Source organism: Colobus angolensis, unplaced genomic scaffold (genome assembly GCF_000951035.1).
Source record: "Colobus angolensis palliatus isolate OR3802 unplaced genomic scaffold, Cang.pa_1.0 Scaffold156, whole genome shotgun sequence".
In the NCBI taxonomy this organism is placed as follows: Eukaryota; Metazoa; Chordata; class Mammalia; order Primates; family Cercopithecidae; genus Colobus; species Colobus angolensis.
This window is the reverse complement of record NW_012114666.1, coordinates 516,993-536,431: the sequence shown is the minus strand read 5'-3', so window position 1 is coordinate 536,431 and position 19,439 is coordinate 516,993. Positions and strand designations below refer to the sequence as shown.

General features: G+C 41.7%; 1 protein-coding gene across 1 annotated transcript in view; it reads right to left on the bottom strand.

Moving 5' to 3' along the window:
- The window catches only part of LOC105507991 (serine/threonine-protein phosphatase 4 regulatory subunit 1-like), a 94,800-nt gene that overhangs the window by 46,248 nt on the left and 29,113 nt on the right, over positions 1-19,439 (bottom strand). The window contains 1 exon segment of the mRNA XM_011936728.1: positions 11,065-11,201. Coding sequence (XP_011792118.1) covers positions 11,065-11,201 — 137 coding nt within the window.

Here is a 19,439-nt window from a genome sequence, read left to right as displayed (position 1 = left end):
TATGCGCCCGCCACCACATCTGGCTAACTTTTTGTATTTTTAGTAGAGATGGGGTTTCACCGTGTCAGCCAGGATGGTCTCGATCTCCTGACCTCGTGATCTGCCCACCTCGGCCTCCCAAAGTGCTGGAATTACAAGCCTGAGCCACCATGCCCGGCAATCCTTGTACTCTTATAACTCCGTAATAAGCAGACAAACAGCCCAATTAAAAGAATATGTGTTCATAAATGAGCTCAGCACATTAATACTAATAACCAAAAGATGGAAACCACCTAAATATCTCTCAACTGATGAGTGAATAATCAAAATACTATGTATCTATTCAATGGAACATTATTAAAGGAACGAGGATACTGATGTAGCTTTTTTTTTTTTTTGAAACCCAGGGTCTCACTCTTGTCACCCAGGCTAGAATGCAGTGGCACGATCATAGCTCGCTGTAGCCTTGAACTCCTGGGCTCCAGTGAAACATGGATGAATACTGAAAACAGCATGCTAAGTGAACCAAGTCAGTCACAAAAGATGACATACTGTATGATTACATTTCTATAAAATGCCTGGAATAGGCAAATCAATAAAGACACAAAGTAGATGAGTGGTTGCCTAGGGCTGGGAGATTGGAGAGGAATGGGTAGTGGTTGCTAATGGGAACCATGTTTCTTATTGAGGTGATAAAAATGTTTTAAAATTCATTGTGGCAATGTTGCACAACTCTGTGAATATACTACAAATCATCAACTTGTACGCTTTAAAGTGGTGAAACGGATGACACATAAACTAAATCTCAATAAAGTTGTTTTATTCTTTGAAAAAGCAAAAGATTTTAACAACTTCACAAAACAAAATGTACAGACAGCCAAGAAATACAAGAAAAAATTCTCAACATCACAAGTCTTCAGAAAACTACAAGTCAGCCAGGCGCAGAGGCTAACACCTGTGATCCCAGCACTTTGGGAGGACAAGGCAGGCAGACTGCTTGAATCCATGAGTTCGAGACCAGCCTAGGAAACATGGCGAAACCCCATCTCTACAAAAAATACAAACCTTAGCCAGGCATAGTAGCACACACCTGTAGTCCCAGCTACTCAGGAGGGTGAGGTGGGAGGATCACTTGAACCCAGAAGGCAGAGGTTGCAGGGAGCTGAGATCGCACCACTGCACTCCAGCCTGGGTGACAGAGCGAGACCCTGTCACAAAAACAAAACAAAACAAAACAAAACAGGCCAGGCGTGGTGGCTCACGCCTGTAATCCCAATACTTTGGGAGGTAGAGGTGGGCGGATCACGAGGTCAGGAGATGGAGACTGTACTGGCTAATATGGTGAAACTCCATCTCTACTAAAAATACAAAAAATTAGCCGGGCGTGGTGGCGGGTGCCTGTAGTCCCAGCTACTTGGGAGGCTGAGGCAGGAGAATGGCATGAATCCAGAAGGCAGAGCTTGCAGTGAGCCAAGATTGCACCACTGCACTCCAGCCTGGGCAACAGAGTGAGACTCCATCTCAAAAACAAAACAAAACAAAACAAAACAAAAAAACCTGTCAAGATCCTGAAAGACAAGGATAGAACAAGAAACCATCACAGATGGAAGAGCCTCAGGAGATATGGCAACTATAAATGTAATGTAGTACCCTGATGGGATCCCGGAGCAGAAAAAGAACATGAATGGAAAAATGCAGAATCCAAGTCAAATCTGTAATTTAGTTAACAGTACACCGATGCCAATGTTACTTTCTTAGTTTTGATCAATGTAACATGCTTATTTAAGCCATAAAGATGAGAGCAGTTTCCTGACCTCAGCATTACTGATACTTTGGAATAGGTAAGTCTTTGTTGGTGGGGGGAGAGGCTGTCTGGTGCACTGCAGGATGTTCAGCAGCATCCCTGGCTTCTACCCACCAGTAGCACCCTCTGTGCCCCAAGATGTGACAACCAAAAATATATCTAGACATTGTATAAGATCCTTTGGGGGCAGAATTACCCATAATTGAAAGCCACTGCATTAGAAGTTGGGCAAAGTGTATAAGGGAACTCTCAGTACTGTCTCTGCAACACTCCTATAAACCTAAAATTATTTCAAAATCAAAAGCTTAAAGACAAAACAAAACACAAGGCCAAAAATGCAAAAGCTACAATGAGGTAACACTACAACTACTAGAAGAACTAAAATTATAATGACAATACCAAGTGCTGGCAAAACATGAAATAGGAATCCACAGACGTTGGTAGAAATGCAAAATTGTACAGGTAATTTGGAAAACAGTGTGGCAATTCCTCTAAAAGCTAAACATACCAGTCAACCCAACAATTTCACTCTTAGGCATGTACCCATATGAAATGAAAACCTATGTCCACACAAAGTTGAATGCAAATACTCATATAAGCATTATTCATAACAGCCACAAAATGGAAAACTCTAGCATTCCCAGAACTGGTGAATGCAATATAAAACACAGAGTATCTGTACATACTCAGCAATAAAAGGGAATGAACTATTGATAATAACAGGGATGAATTTCTAATGTATTTTGCTAAGGAAGAGAAGCCAGACATGTAAGAGTGCATCCCATATGACTGAATTTATATGAAATTCTAGAAAAGGCAAAATATTTTGAAAACATCAGAAACAGGGTCAGTGGTTGCCTGGGCCTATGGTGGTCAGGGAGGGAGGGACTGCCAGAGAGCCAAGGGGCAAATAAGGGTACTTGTCAGGTGACTGAAACTTTTGAACTCCATTGTGACAATGGCTGGATTACGGTATACATTTACCACATTCACCCAAGTGAACCATTAAAGTGGGTGAAGTTTATTGCATGCAAAATATGCCTCAATAAAAGCTCTTTAAACAAAGACATTGATGAGGGAAAAAGTGAGGGCCATCAGCAGTGGCCTGGGGTGATCTGGAGGCCTCCCATGCAAGTAGAGGAACTGGAGCTCCTGAAGCCTTTCTCTGATCAAGTAGAAAGGGGCCCCTGACTGCTTCTGTCCACTCCTCTGAGCAGCGGACCATCCAGGAACAATGAAAGTCATTTCTGGCCATGCATGCATCAGAAGAATTCAATGAAGCTGAAAATCCACCCTGACTTGCAGGAAAAAAAGACTAGAAATACGGAATTCAAAGGGGCAGTCCTTTGGCCCAGTATACTATAGGAAGAAATCCATCAACTCAAGCCTGTACCCAGGGAGATTTATACCACCCTTGGGATGAAAGATCAAGATCTGGCAGTCAAGAGGTTTGGGAAAGTCAAAATAGGCACTGCAGAGAAAGTCACTAATTACATTTCACTAGACCACATTCATTCAGCTTCCCTTGGGAAATCAAGCAACTAAGATCCCCAATCTGCTTCTAGGGTCACAGAACAGAGAGGCAAATCTACATCCAGCCTTAAGTGGTCACAAGCACAAGGGATCTGCCCTCTTAAAGAAAGCGAGGAAATGAAGCAGAAGAAAGAGAGGACCCCTGAAGCAGAGACAACTCCGCAACAGAACAGGAGAGAGGTAAAGACTCAAACAAATTGGTGCTTTGGAACCACCATTTTGGAAAACCTGGCTGCTCTGCAACGACCTGGAGAGCCCACAGTGGATGAGCAGAGTCCTGAAGCCTCGGCCTCAATACTTCTCACTTGTTTGTCAGCTTTGTTAATAAGATGAAAGAAGAAAGCGGCCCTCTAGAGAGAGAAACCCTGCCTGACTCAGCAGAGTGCAGGGAGACTCAGCGACATGACATGTAGCAAGCACAAAGCTGGGTAGTGGCACACCGTAAGCCCTCTACAGTGCCAGTCACTAGATTACAAGACAAGGAGCTGCCAACAACATATGAATAGAGATAAACTTAAATAAATTATGATCTATCTATACCCTGGTACACCATGCAACTATTTGTATGGTCTTAGTACCTCTAGATATGTAGTAAGTTAGAAAGATATCCATGATACATTAAATGCAAAAAGGTGAAAATGTTTGCATATGGTAGGAGCCCATTTCTTTTTTTTTCTTTTTGAGACGGAGTCTCCCTCTATCCCCAGGCTGGAGTGCAGTGGTGCGATCTCCGCTCACTGCAGCCTCTGCCTCTCGGGTTCAAGTGAGTCTCCTGCCTCAGCCTCCTGAGTAGTTGGGACTGCAGGCACATGCCACCACGCTCAACTAATTTTTGTATTTTAGTAGAGACCGGGTTTCACCATGTTGGCCAGGATGGTCTGGATCTCTGAACCTCGTGATCCGCCTGCCTCGGCCTCCCAAAGTGCTGGGAGTACAGGCGTGAGCCACCACGTCCAGTCAAGCCCATTTCTTAATACAAGTTACACTAAGGTATACATGTGCAATACATGTACACATAAACACATTCATATGTACATACACTTATTGAGGAAACAATCTAGAAGGGTACTCACCAAACTTCACAGCTCTTCCCAAGGTTGTAGTGGGGAAGGGAGGGAAACTCTATTTAAATTCCTGAAGTTGTTAAATATTTCAATGGGCATATATTATGTTCATGAATTTTTTTTTAAATATAAAGAGGATGGCTGGGGAGGCCAAGGCAGGCAGATCACTTGAGGTCCGGAGTTCAAGACCAGCCTGGCCAACATGGCGAAATCCCATCTCTACTAAAAATACAAAAATCAGCCAGGCATGGTGACGTGTGCCTGTAATCCCAGCTACTCGGGAGGCTGTGGCAAGAGAATCACTTGAACCAGGAAGCAGAGGTTGCAGTGAGCTGAGATTGTTAACACTGCACTCCAGCCTGGGTGACAGAGTAAGACTCCACCTCAAAAAAAAAAAAAAAAAAAGAGGATGGCTTAATTTTACGTGGCAATGTAACCAATGTTCCCTGGAAATCCAACCACGGAAGTAGCCCTCCGTGTCTTTGTTTCATTCTTTGTTTCATTCTTTCCCTCACTCCATCACTCAGTTATAATCATGTGTTAAGCCCAACTAACTTTAGACTCAATGCAAGAAGCTTGTGATACCAGGATAAGCAAGGTCCAGGCCCTGCTCTTAGGAGCTTTACAGTCTAGGCCTGGAAGTAAACAAGAAAATTATGAAGACCAGTAGGGACAGGACCCACAGAGAGTGCCCACAGGATACGACAAAAACACAAAAGAACACAGAGGGACTAGCCAGAGAGATGAGGAGTGTGAGGCTGAGAAGTTAGGCAGAGACCTGGGATGTTGGAAGGATGAGGCGAGGACTTTAAGATGAGCATGAACAGCATGGAGGGTCTAGAGGAAACTCGGGACACACTGGGCAGCTACGGAATGCAGGAACTTCCTGTATTTCCCATTCGACTTTTCTGTAAATCTAAAATGCTGCCAAAAATAAAGCCTATTAAAGAAAGAATGGAAATGAAATGCTTTTTCAGACAAACAAAAGCTGAGATAATTCACTGACAACAGTCTTGTACAAAACAAAAATTGTTAATGGAAGTTCTTGAGGCAAAAGGATACCTGATGGGAATGAGCATTTTACAAAAAGAAACAAAAAACATTAAAAATGGTAAAAAAAAAAAAAAAAAAAAAGATGGTAAATATTTTAAGATATTTTTCTTATTTGTAATTGCTTTAAGATAGTTGCTATATAAAGCAAACATATTAAAAAGTTATTCTGAAATTTATGAATTGTGTAGAAGTATAGTAAAATAACAGCATGAAAGACAGAGGGGAAGAGGTGGAAGAACACTATTGTGAGGCTCTTATGCAACATCTCCAACTCTACAGCATGCAAAGTGGTATCATTTTGAACATATGTCATGATGAATAAAAGAAGTATACTGTAATCCCTAGAAAAATCCATAAAGCCGGGCACGGTGGCTCACGCCTGTAATCCCAGCACTTTGGGAGGCCGAGGCAGGCGGATCATGAGGTCAGGAGATCGAGACCATCCTGGCCAAAATGGTGAAATCCTGTCTCTACTAAAAATACAAAAAACTAGCCAGGCGAGGTGGCAGGCACCTGTAGTCCCAGCTACTTGGGAGGCTGAGGCAGGAGAATGGCGTGAATCCAGGAGGCGGAGCTTGCAGTGAGCCAAGATCGCACCACTGCACTCCAGCCTGGGCGACAGGGCAAGACTCTGTCTCAGAAAAAAAAAAAGAGAAAAAATACAAAGTATGTTCTCTGACCACAAAAGAATTAAACCAGGAATCAATAACAGAAAGATATCTGCAAAATCCTCAAATATCTGGAAATAAAACAACACACTTCTGAATAACTAAATGATCAAAGGAGAAATCATTAACATTAAAAATACTTGCGCTGAGAAATAACAAAAATGTTATATATCAAAACTTGAGGTAACATGGTACTTAAGAGGAAAGTGTACAATATAAAATGCAGATGTTACAAAAGAAAAGCCAAAAAAAAAAAAAACTGAACTAAATATCCTTGAAAAAAAAGAACAGCAATTAAATCCCAAAAGTGGAAAAAAAAAAAAAAAAAAGCCAAGGAAAAAATACTACAAATTAGAGCAGATATTACTGAACTATTATAGAAAACAAACATACAACAGAAACAAAGCCAAAACCTGAGTCTTTGAAATAACTAATGAAATTCATAACCTTCCGGTAAGAATTATCTAGGGGGAAAAAAGAAAGAGAGAAGGCACAAATAACAAATAACAGGATGGAAATGGGGACACAACAGATGTCGCAGACAATAAAAAAAAAAATTGTCATTTTCCAACACAGAATGAAATAACAGGTTTAAGCTATGATTATTTGTGAACCCTGAAATCATCAGAAGAAAGACTGGTGAGGAATTTTATAATGAAAGAATAAAACACCTGAGCCCACTGCTCAATATGAAATCTCTAAAAGTGTGACAACTAGACATTGTTTCCTGGTGTTTTGTAATAAGAACTTCACAAAACAACATATGAAGTATTGCTTTAAAAAAAATTGAAGCAGAATATAATAAATTCTCCAAATGTAATTTTCCGTTTACAGAAAAGACAGGGAAAATGATACCATGAAAATAATGACCACCAAATACAGAATGTGGAAAATTCTCTAAGCTAATGACCACTTCAACAAATAAATGATATGGAGAAAGATGAAAGAGAGAACCATTCGAGATTAAAAAGAGTTTAAGACCAAAAGGAAAAAAACCTGTAAACAAAAAGAGACTTAACAGACACATCTACCTAATGAAATGTGTAGACCTTATTTGGATCATGATTCAAACAAATCAACCATAAAAAGGTATTTTTTAGATAGGAAAACTGGACATAGAGTGATAAACTAGAAAGCGCTGTTGTTAATTTTGTTAAGTGTGATAATGATACTACAGTTAGATTTGTTCTAAGTCCTTAATTGGATAAAATATGATGTCTCAAATTTCCTTTAAAATACACAACCAAAAAAAGCACAAAGAGAAAATGATCAGACTCTACTGGGAAACTAAAGAAAACCTAAATAAATGAAAAGATGTACCATGTTTATGGATTGGAAGTCTACACATTGTAAAAAGGGCGATACTCTCCAAATTGACCTACAGATTCAAAGCAAACCCAATCAAAACCCTAATAGATGTTCTGTTTTGTCTCATTTTGTTAGAATCTGGTGAGCTGGATTTTAAATTTATATGAGAATACAAAGGAACAAGAATAACAAGTCATGCCAAAGAAGAAAAACAAGATGGGAAGACTTGTTCTATCAAATATCAAGACTCACTATAAATCTATAGTAACCAAAACAGTGTGGTATTGGCTGAGGGGACCACTGGAAGAGAGGGGAGAGTGCAGACAGAGACTGTAAACAGAGGCTGGACTGTAACAGAGGTGGCACTCCAGCGCGGTGGGAAAAGAACATACTTTTGATAAATGACATTGTGACCATTAGGAAAATGAAGCTGGAGCCATTTTTCATATGATACAGAAAAATTAAGTTCAGGTAGATTGCAGAACTATAGTATATCTATTTCACAGAAAAAAATAAAGGCTTTAAAGCAATATAAAGAAATAGAGAAAAAAAGCTTCCAAATGCACTATTAAGGATAATGCCAATAAATTTAACCACATTAAAGTGAATAGCTTGTGTGCCTGGTGCAGCGCTCCCACCATCAAGGCCAGGACTTTGAAACCAGCCTAGGCAACATAGTGAGACCCTGTCTCTATGCAAAATAAAGTAGCTGGGCACGCTCCTGTCATGGCAGCTACTCAGGAGGCTGAAGCAGGAGGATCTCTTGAGCCCAGGAGTTTGAGACTCCAGCTATGATTACACCACTGCACTCTAGCACAAGACTTGCACACAAGTCTTGTTCTAGGGTAACAGAACAAGACTTGTGACCTTGTTACCCAAAGTCTCAATCAATCAATCAATCAATCAATAAAAAGAAAACTGAATAGCTTCTGGTCACCAAAAGAACACCATAAAGAGAGTTTAAACACAATCCACCAGTTGAAGATGTTTACCATACAAAATTAATAAAGGTTTGAAATCTAGAATATACACAGAACTCCTACAAATCAATAATAAAAAGACAAACAATCCATCCTCTCCCTACCAATTCAACCAAAGATTTGAACAGGCACTTCACAAAATAGAAATACAGATGTTCAACGAACATGAAAAAGTGTTTAAACACATAGTAAGGAAAATAAAAATTCAAATCACAAAGTGATATCGTTATATACACTACCAAACTACCAAATTGGCTAAAATACAAAAATCTTGACAATACCAATTGGCAGATAAAATGTAGGGCAAAGGTAAGGCTGGGCATAGTGGCTCACACCTGTAATCCCAGCACTTTGAGAAGCCAAGGCAGGTGGATCACCTGAAGTCAGGAGTTTGACACCAGCCTGGCCAATATGGTGAAACCCTGTCTCTACTAAAAATACAAAACTTAGCCAGGCATGGTAGTATACACCTGAAGTCCCAGCTACTTGAGAGGCCAAGGCAGGAGAATTGCTTGAACCCAGGAGGCAGAGGTTGCAGAGCCAAGATCGCACCACTGCACTCCAGCCTGAGCAAAGGAGCAAGACTCTGTCTCAAAAAAAAAAAAGTAAGGCAAAGGTAGGAGTATAAATGACACAACCACTTTGGAAAACTGGCATTATCTACTCAAGCAGAAGATAAACATACACCACCACATAGTATTTCTTTCCTGGGTACGTATCCTACAGAAATGCATACTTGTGTGTCCCCAGATACACCTACAAGACTGTTCATAGCAAAACTGTAATAGTCAAAATGCTTTCAGTTCTTTAACGATAGTAGATGGATAAATGCCAGTATATTCAAGAATCCTATTATGAAAAGAACAAATTCAAAATATTAATATATGTGAAATCCATAAAAGTAATGCATCCTGTATGATTTCACATAAAGTCCAGAAACAATAAAATTAAATTACATTATTTGGTGATAGCTAGGTGCCAAACTTGAAAGACAAAAAAGAAAAAAGACATCATTCAGGGTATCATCATTCCCTAGCATCAAAGGAGAATAACAATGGACTCATCCTGCAATATTAAATGGATCCATCCAGCAACATCCTTGTGAGTTTTCTATGATTTAACAGATGAAAGGGCTTAGCCTATATTTGGCATAGAATGTAATTTTTATTTTTTCATTTTGAGACCGAGTCTTGCTCTGTCACCAAAGCTGGAGTGCAGTGGCGTGATCTCGGCTCACTGCAAGCTCTGCCTCCCGGGTTCATGTCATTCTCCTGCCTCGGCCTCCCGAGTAGCTGGGACTACAGGCGCCTGCTGCCGCGCCTGGCTAATTTTTTGTATTTTTAGTAGAGACGGGGTTTCACCGTGTTAGCCAGGATGGTCTCGATCTCCTGACCTCATGATCCGCCCACTCCTGCCTCCCAAAGTGCTGGGATTACAGGAGTGAGCCACCACACCCGGCCAGAATGTAATTTTTGAAAGTAAGAGCCAGTGAAGGTAAGGAAAGAGGCTACGTGAGTACCATCAATTCTTGGCAAGTGTTGTAGTTAGGGACTACCTGGGGAAGAAACCTCAGAGGATAGTTTAGAACAAGACAAGCCAGGGTTTCAAGTGGGGTGAAAAGGCACCTGTAACAGGCCAGGAGACACTGACGACAGAAGGCAAACCTGAGGGGGGCGAGGGATCAGGGAGACCTGAGGGGGGCGAGGGATCAGGGAGAGAGGGCCCGTCAAAGGGCAGAACAGGAGGAGAGAGACTTTCTGCTAAGAAAGGAGGGGAGAATGCTTTCAGATTCACAGAAGTTTGGGTAGCACGTAAATGGAAAGGGAAGCCTTAGTTTCTGCTTTCTTCAAGATATTAAGAATCAAGGTCATCTGCTGAGCCAGTGTGGGCCTGGAGTCGAACCCTGCGAACACGGTACACAGTGACAACAGAGCATGGCATGACACATTGCCACCGAAGTCCCTGATGCACAGTGCAGTCAAAAAACAAAGCGGGCAGACAATGCTTCCAACTGATGCTTCTTGGTGCTTCTCAATTAAGGAATGCGTGACTTAGTTCTGAGTACTGCATATGTGAAAGAAACCCAGTTAGCAATCCTAATCACTTAAACACCATGAAATTCATCACCATTTCCTTCCCGGCTTACCAGGTGTTCAGCAAAACAATAGCAAAAATACGGCCGGGCGCGGTGGCTCAAGCCTGTAATCCCAGCACTTTGGGAGGCCGAGACGGGCGGATCACGAGGTCAGGAGATGGAGACCATCCTGGCTAACACGGTGAAACCCCGTCTCTACTAAAAATACAAAAAAAAAACTAGCCGGGCGAGGTGGCGGGCGCCTGTAGTCCCAGCTACTCCGGAGGCTGAGGCAGGAGAATGGTGTAAACCCGGGAGGCGGAGCTTGCAGTGAGTTAAGATCCGGCCACTGCACTCCAGCCTGGGAGACAGAGCCAGACTCCGTCTCAAAAAAAAAAAAAAAAAAACAACAGCAAAAATAATGAAAAAGCCTAGTAAGATGGTACCATTCAGATAGAAGCCCAGCATCCCGGTGACAATCTGTATTCAACCTACCTCATCATTCATGAAGTCTTCTCGAAGCTGTCACAGAGAAGTGGCCCCAAGTGTCAGCTTAAAGCACACAACAGAGAGTTATCAACATACACAGGCCTGGTTGGGCTTACCGATTGAAGGTGTTCTCACTGAAAGCATACTTCTCCAGGCGAGTGAGTGGAGGCAGGTTATCCTGGCCTGGAATGTCCAAGAAGGCTGTTACTCTCATGTTGTCACAATCTGGACCATAGTCTTCAAATCCATCTAAAAAGGAAGAGTGGAGTGGGGGGAACCCACACTCAAAAGTGTGTATCAACTGTGACAAGTCACACTTGGGCAAAGACATGGCCTTGTGACATGCGTTCTACCTTCACAGCTGAAGTCTCTAAGAATCGCAACATTGAGAATTCAGCCAAAATAAAACGGTCAGTTGAAGAACCCCGTAAGAAAAGTAATAGGTACTAGAGTAACAAAGAACAGCCGAACGCCTTTCTTTTAGTGCAGTCTGTCTAATGCATGAGTGAAGGGAACCACTCCTCTACTGGAGAACCCAGCAAGGGAGCAGATGCTCACTTCTAAGAAAGCCCTGCTGTTTAAGAAGCCCTGCTCACCACGCAGGGCTGTGCAAACAGGTTAAAGCAGTTGAAGGAAAAACAAATCAGTTTGGCCTTGTTAGCAAGACTCTGACAGAAAGTCCACTCCACATCTGTTCTAAACGTACTCATGTAGCGTCACTGACGCCATGACATACATTCCCATCCATCCATATCTGTGGCCCCAGAACACCCAACCACACCTCTCCACACAGGTATCCAACAAGTTCCTCCAACTCCTTCCGGCCAAAAATGAGCCAATTATCATCCTTCCTCTTCCTCTTTCTCTTTTTTTTTTTTTTCTGAGATGGAGTCTCTTTGCTGCACAGGCTGGAGTGCAGTGGCCCAATCTCAGCTCACTACAATCTCTGCCTCCCGGGTTCAAGTGATTCTCCTGCCTCAGGCTCCCCAAACAGCTGGGATTACAGGCATTGCCATCGCACCCAGCTAATTTTTTTGTATTTTTAGTACAGACAGGGTTTCATCATGTTGGCCAGGCTGGTCTTGAACTCCAGACCTCAGGTAATCCACCTGCCTTGGCCTCCCAAAGTGCTGGGATTACAGGCATGAGCCACCATGTCCAGCCCCTCTTCCTCTCCTGCTCTTTTCCCTCCTGTGCAGTGGGTAGTTGAATTCATGGGCTGTGGAGTCAAACACACCTGGAATGGGATGAATCCCACAACTACTACTCACTGCTGTGTGGCCAGAGTTCGTCACGTCTCCTGTCCACACTTCTGTGTTCTCATCTTGAGGATGGGATGAGATCCCTCCCTTGTGCCACCAGGATGCTGGAGTAAGTGGGACCATGCATGGGAACACCTGCAGGATCTGGCCGACCTTGACACTGTTTACCTCCCTTCACTTACTCCCATGTTTCACATCTCCCACAGCATTCTGAAGATCTGTTCCCTATCTACTCTCTCCCATTTAGACCTAAGGTCTCAGCTAGGGTGAAGCCTCTTTAGAATGGCTTGCCTTCCCACTCTCCTCACACCTCAAGTGCCCTGGTGATGGCAACCTGTGCCAGCCTCCTGCAACATGAAGTTCACTGTTTGTCTGCAAGAAGTCCTTACACAATAAACGTTCCTGAGGGCAAAACTGTGTCCAGTTACTGTTGGATTCTCCAAGCCTAGCACATAGGCTTGGTAAAATGCATAGTCTTAAAGTAAATTTATTCATTATGTGTTTAATGAACACCTACTATGTGCCCTGACACATTACTAAACGCATAATGAGTAAATTCACTTTAAGACTATGCATTTTACCAAGAATGGTCTCCAACAACATCAACCACTGAATTAACTTAATCTTTCCATCCACTCTATAAAACACACTGACTAATCCCAGGGCTTAATGAACACTCAGAGCGAAGAGGCTACTCTCTAGGAATAACAGTGGTAAGGGGAATTGTTGGGATGATATTGATAATAAAAATAATAGCTACCTTTTTTGAGTTCTTATAACAGGCCAGGGACAGGGAAGTAGCTTTCACATATGATTCAGTTCCCACACCAAATCAACCAAGTAAGATTCTTATCCTCATTTTACCGATGAGCAAACCAATACCTAAAGAAGTTAGGCAACGTTTCCTCAGTCACTCTCCCAGTTTGCCCCATCCAGAAGGAGGCTCGTGCACAGCTATTCCCAACAGGAGTTACCTGTTTACTAAGAGTCAGGTCCTGTGCTATTATTTCTGAATGTTAGTTTGAATTCTTCAGAAAGATTCAATAAAAATGAGTTATTAAAATATAGCTGTCAAATTAGGAGTAGATAAAACAAGCAGAAAATACTGTAAACACACTGTAAAAAATGATAAGGGCTTACATTTGCATTGCCTGACATATAAGTCTTCTCACTCCACGTAAGACAGTGAACCTGGAAATGTAGATGAGGGCTTACAAGTGTGATCTATGGATGAAGGCAGAGGGTCCATGTGCCAAGCAAGGCAAGGCCTTGGCTCAGATCACCAGGTCAGCCTATGAATATCCATTCTTTGATTAAAATTAGAAGTTTTAGAAATGTAGCCATCTTGGCCAGGTGCAGTGGCTCACACCTGCAATCCCAGCACTTTGGGAGGCTGAGGCGGGTGGATCACTTAAGGCCAGGAGTTCAAGACCAGCCTGGCCAACATGATGAAACTCCATCTCAACTAAAATACAAAAATTACCCAGGTGTGATGGCATATGCCTGTAATCCCAGCTATCTGGGAGGCTGAGGCAGAGAATAGCTTGAACCTGGGAGGTGGAGGTTGCAGTGAGGCAAGATCACGCCACTATACCCAGCCTGGGTGATGGAGCAAGACTTCATCTCAAAAAGAAAAAATATATATATATAACTATCTTTTTTTAAGAATCCCTGATATGGCCAACTTTTTCTATTAAGCAGTTATCTTCTCCTCCCATTCCTGCTAGAAGAGGCCATCACTGAAAGGATAAGGCAGGGAGGGAACTGCCTGGAGTTGAGAGCTAATTATCAAGAGGACTCTTGCTATTTCAAAGATAGCCTGGCAGAGTTTGTGACCAGGTAAGAGAAACACACCTAGCAGAGCCCTCCCTTCTCCCACTCCCCCACCTAATCTTTCCATTGCTAACCTAGGAAAATAAAGATAAAGAAACAGTCTACTGAGGACTTCCCTGAGGCTAATTTTGGCAAAGTAACAGCCTCAATAGTTAGTTCCAGAAAGGTTAATCGGCACCTGCTCTAGAGGTGGAAATGCATCCCTCCTACCCCTCGCCCTGAAAACTGGTATGAAAAAGTAGAGGAGCCCTACCAGGCAGGTACAAAAACCAAAGTCAATGCAGGCAGTAATGGAAAAGGGTTCAATCCAGAGATGACAAGTTTGTGCCTAGTACTTACTTTTCTTTGAACATGAACCACATTTTCCCCCAACTAATTCTTTAAGGCTAACAATATGAGCTTATTAAAAATTTACATTGTATAACAGCTACTCGGAGAATGTTAATAAAGAATTATACAGTTACAGAAAAAATATGTATGACATAATCAAATATGCCATTTCTGTGCACAATAGCTGCCTTGGATGAACAGGTCCACACCGGGTCATAGCCAAGCCCAATGACCAGAGTCACTGCATATGAGCTATTTTCAAGCACCTCAGAGTCCAGAAGGAATAGGCAGCCTCGATCCCACAGATAGTTATACAGCATCTGCAGGCCCAGGCTGGAACGGACTTGAAAACATTAAGTTTAAAGCAGTAGTTCCCAAGCTTTGGGGTAACAGATAGTTTTGGAACCTGAAGATATCTATAGTCTAATACATTCAATACTTTTCATACAGGATCATGGGTTTCAAAAGATCTTCTGAGGACCACTGTGTATTTTATGGGTTGAGAACATGGTGTTTTAAAGTAACAGAAAACAGCCAGACACTCTTCAAAAAGCTGTCTTTAGTCAGACAACTAACGAACTTAGCAATTAGTTCTACCAAAGAATAGATGTTACTGGAGAATATTAATGATCCTACCACATTAACTATATAAAACTATACTATCAACAAGGAAATAAAAGCTATGTATAAGCCATAAAATAATGAATAACAATTTACCCTTCTTGGTTACTTCTATAAAGAAACTGTGCTAAGAGCTTTCCGTGTAGTAGCAGTAGTTTGTTAAATCTTGATAAAAACCATATTAATCCCATTAAAAAAATAAAAAAGAGACCAGGTAAGGTGGCTCACGCCTGTAATCCCAGCACTCTGGGAGGCTGAGGTGGGAAGACTGCTTGGGCCCAGAAGTTGGGGATCAGCCTGGGGAAGAAGGCAAGATTTTGCCTCTAAGAAAAATATAAAAATTTAGTGGTTGTGATGGTGTGTGCCCGTGGTCCCAGCTACTCAGGAGGCTGAGGAGGGAGGATCATCTGAGCCCAGGAGGTCAAGGCTGTAGTGAACTATGATCACAGCATGGCATTCCAGCCTGGGTGACAGAGTGAGACTCTGTCTCAAAAAAAAATTAGAAAAAAAAAAGGAGCTCAGAGAAGTTATGCAAATTGTTACCCATAGAGTGGCAGAGTCAGAATTTGAACTTGGCCAGAATCCAGACACTGCACTGATCTATACTGCTAGAGAGGAAACCTACACTTTAATTTCAATTTTCAAAGAAACCCCTCCTAACTTCTGCTCCGAGCCTCAGGGGCAGAGTCCTTCCCTTAGTCCTGCAAATGCACCAAGAACCTTCATCTCGGTGACTTTGTATCTGCTGTCCACTGCCTGGGACTCCCACTTCTCACCCTCCCTCCCACCTGAGCTTGGGTGTCAGTGTCCAAAGCGCCCTCCCCACCCCCCAGGAGGCCGGGCTCCCGACAGCCTCTTCTTCCTTCCAGACCATGTCAGGCCACCTCCCAGCTGCCCTGGGGCTGCGAGAGGCCCTGTGGCCCCAGGGCCCTGTGCTGTCTCAGACCTGCAGCAGATGCTCCACAGCAAGTAGTTAACTAAAGGAATGACCCCACCAAAAGAAAATTCCGTGAATAAAAACAAATATTTTTTAAAAAGAATGTTATAAAACAGAATCACAAAGAAGAAGAAACCTTAGAACATGCCTTGATAAACTCTCATTTTATAGACAGGTAAAGAGATATTACCCCAAAAGACAACAGCATAGCTGGGATTCTTAGAACCTGAAGGTTCTGCATGCCAGGCCAGTGTTCTTTCAACAGACAGGCAGAAAAACCAAATCGGATAAAGGCTACAAGAACAACAAAGCCAAAGGGAAGAGTTATGGTCTCTGAGGTAATTGGCGGGAAAAGAGAAAGACTTCAGTTTCCAGCCAAGATGGCTAAAGAAGGACCTGACATATGTGTAAGTGGAGTCTCAAAAGAAGAAAAAGAGAGAGAAAAAACATAAAAGAGATGAGAAGAAGAATCGATGTAATTTTTAAAAATTTGGTAAAACCTATAACCCTACATATTCAGGAAACTTAACAAATCCAAGCAAAATATACATAATGAACTATCACACAGGGCACATCATAATCAATTGGTAAAAACCAATAATAAAGAAAAATATTTTTAATTGTTTTATTTTTAATTGACAAGTAATAATCATATATGTAAGAAAAAAACCCTTAAAACTAGTCCAAGAAAAAAGACACATTACATAAAAATGCAGAAACAAAGGAAGAATAACAACTTTTCTCATCAAAAACCATGCAATGAAGAAGAAAATGGAAAGACATTGTGACGGTTAATATTGAGTGTCAACTTGATTGAAGGATGCAAAGTATTGTTCCTGGGTGTGTCTGTGAGGGTGTTGTCAAAGGAGATTAACATTTGAGTCAGTGGGCTGGGGAAGGCAGACCCACCCTTAATCTGGTGGGCACAATCTAATCAGCTTCCACCGAATATAAAGCAGGCAGAAAAACATGAAAAGGCAAGACTGGCCTAGCCTCCCAGCCTACATCTTTCTCCTGTGCTGGACGCTTCCTGCTCTCAAACATCAGACTCCAAGTTCTTCAGTTTTGAGACTCGGACTGGCTCTCCTTGCTCCTCAAGCTCGCAGACAGCCTACTGTGGGACCTTGTGATCATGTAGGTTAATACATATACATATGTATGTGTGTGTGTGTGTATACATATATATATATATGTGTGTGTATATATATATCTCCTATTAGTTTGGTCCCTCTAGGGAACCTTGACTAATACAGGTATGTTTAAAATACTAAAAGAAAAAACCATTAACCAATAATTTTTTTTTTTTTTTTTTTGAGGTAGAGTCTCACCCTGTCCCCCAGGCTGGAGTGCAGCGGCGCTATCTCGGCTCACTGAAAGCTCCGCCTCCCAGGTTCACGCCATTCTCCTGCCTCAGCCTCCCGAGTAGCTGGGTGCCCACCACCATGCCCGGCTAATTTTTTGGTTTTTTTTTAGTGGAGATGGGATTTTACCATTTTGGCCAGGATGATCTCGATCTCCTGACCAAGTGATCCGCCCCCCTTGGCCTCCCGAAGTGCTGGGATTACACATGTGAGCCACCACTCCTGGCCTGATTTCTTAACACTGTACAATGTCCCTTTTTTCCCTAGCAATATTCTCCTTTTCTAAAGCTTACCGTGTCTGATGTTAATATATACACTCTAGCTTTCTTTTGAAAAGCTGAAAAAAACGCATTGCCAGCAGATATGTACTACAAGTAATGCTAAAGCTAGTTCTTCAGAAAGAACACATATGATCTGAAGCCACACAAATATAAGAGGAAGACTAGGAATGGCAAATATGTAAATAAATATAAGCAATGCTGGTTTATTTTCTTTTTTTTTTCATTTAAAAACATCTCTTTAAAAGGTAATTGACTACTAAAATGAAAACAATGGCAATGCAGTGGGGCTAATAGCATATGTAGAAGTAAAATAGCAATAAGGCAAGAAAACAAAATAAAAGGCATTCCGATTAGAAAGGAAAAAGTAAAACCATCTTTATTCACAAACAACATGACTGTCCATATAGAAGATCCCAATGAACTTACAAAATAACTAGAATAAGTGAGCTTTGTAAGATTATAGGATACAATACACAAAAAACAGTTGTATACTACCCAAAGCAATCTACAGATTCAATGTAATCCCTATGAAAATAACAATGACATTCTTCCCAGAACTAAAAAAAAAAAAAAAAATCCTAAAATTTATATGGAATCAGAAAGCCCCAGAATACCCAAACCAATACTGAGCAAAAAGAAGAAAGCTGGAGGCATCACATTACCTGACTCAAAAAGTACTGCAATGCTAGTAACCAAAACAGCATGGTACTGTCATAAAAACAGACATATAGACCAATGGAGCAGAACAGAAAACCCAGAAGTAAACCCACACATTTACAGTCAACTAATTTTCAACAAAGGCCCCAAGTACATACACTGGGGAAAGGACAGTCTCTTCAGTAATGGTGCTGGAAAAACTGGAAATCCACATGCAGAAGAATGAAACTAGACCCCTACCTCACCAAACACAAAAATCAAATCAGAAAGGATTAAAGACTTAAAAATCTAAGACCTAAAACAGTGAAACTACTAGAAGAAAACACTGGAGAAATGCTCCAGGGCACTATTGGTCTGGGCAAAGATTTCTTGAGTAAGACCTCAAAAGCCAGGCAACCACAGCAAAAATGGCCAAAAGGGGTAACATCAAGCTGAAAAGCTTCTACATGAAAAGGAAACAACAAAGTGAAGAAGACAGCCCACAGAATGGGAGAAAACGTTTGCATACTACTCATCTGAAGGGGTTAATAACCAGAATACATAAGGAATTCAAATTCATGGGAAAATAAACAAATAATCCAATTTTAAAATGGGCAAAAATATGAACAGACATTTCCCAAAAGAAAACATGAAATTTTAAGGATACCATCATGATAGCATCAAAAATATGAAATTCTTAGGGATAAATTTAACAAAATCCTATGAGAAAAATCTTAAAAAGAATGTTGAAAACAGTTATCCCACTTTCAGAAACCAGAAGACTCAATATTGTTATGTGGATTATCCTCAATTTACATATAAATCCAATGTTACCCCAATCAAAAGCCTAGCACTTAAGTTTGTAGAAATCAAAAAGCTGATTCTAAATTCATATGGAAATTTAAAGGACCTAGAATGCCAAAACAATTTTGAAAAAGAAAAATAAGGCCGGGCGCGGTGGCTCAGGCCTGTAATCCCAGCACTTTGGGAGGCTGAGACGGGCAGATCAGGAGGTCAGCAGATCGCGACCATCCTGGCGAACACGGTGAAACCCCGTCTCTACCAAAGAAATACAAAAAACTAGCCGGGCGAGGTGGCAGGTGCCTGTAGTCCCAGCTACTTGGGCTGGGCAGGAGAATGGCGTAAACCTGGGAGGCGGAGCTTGCAGTGAGCTGAGATCTGGCCACTGCACTCCAGCCTGGGCGAGAGAGCAAGACTCCGTCTCA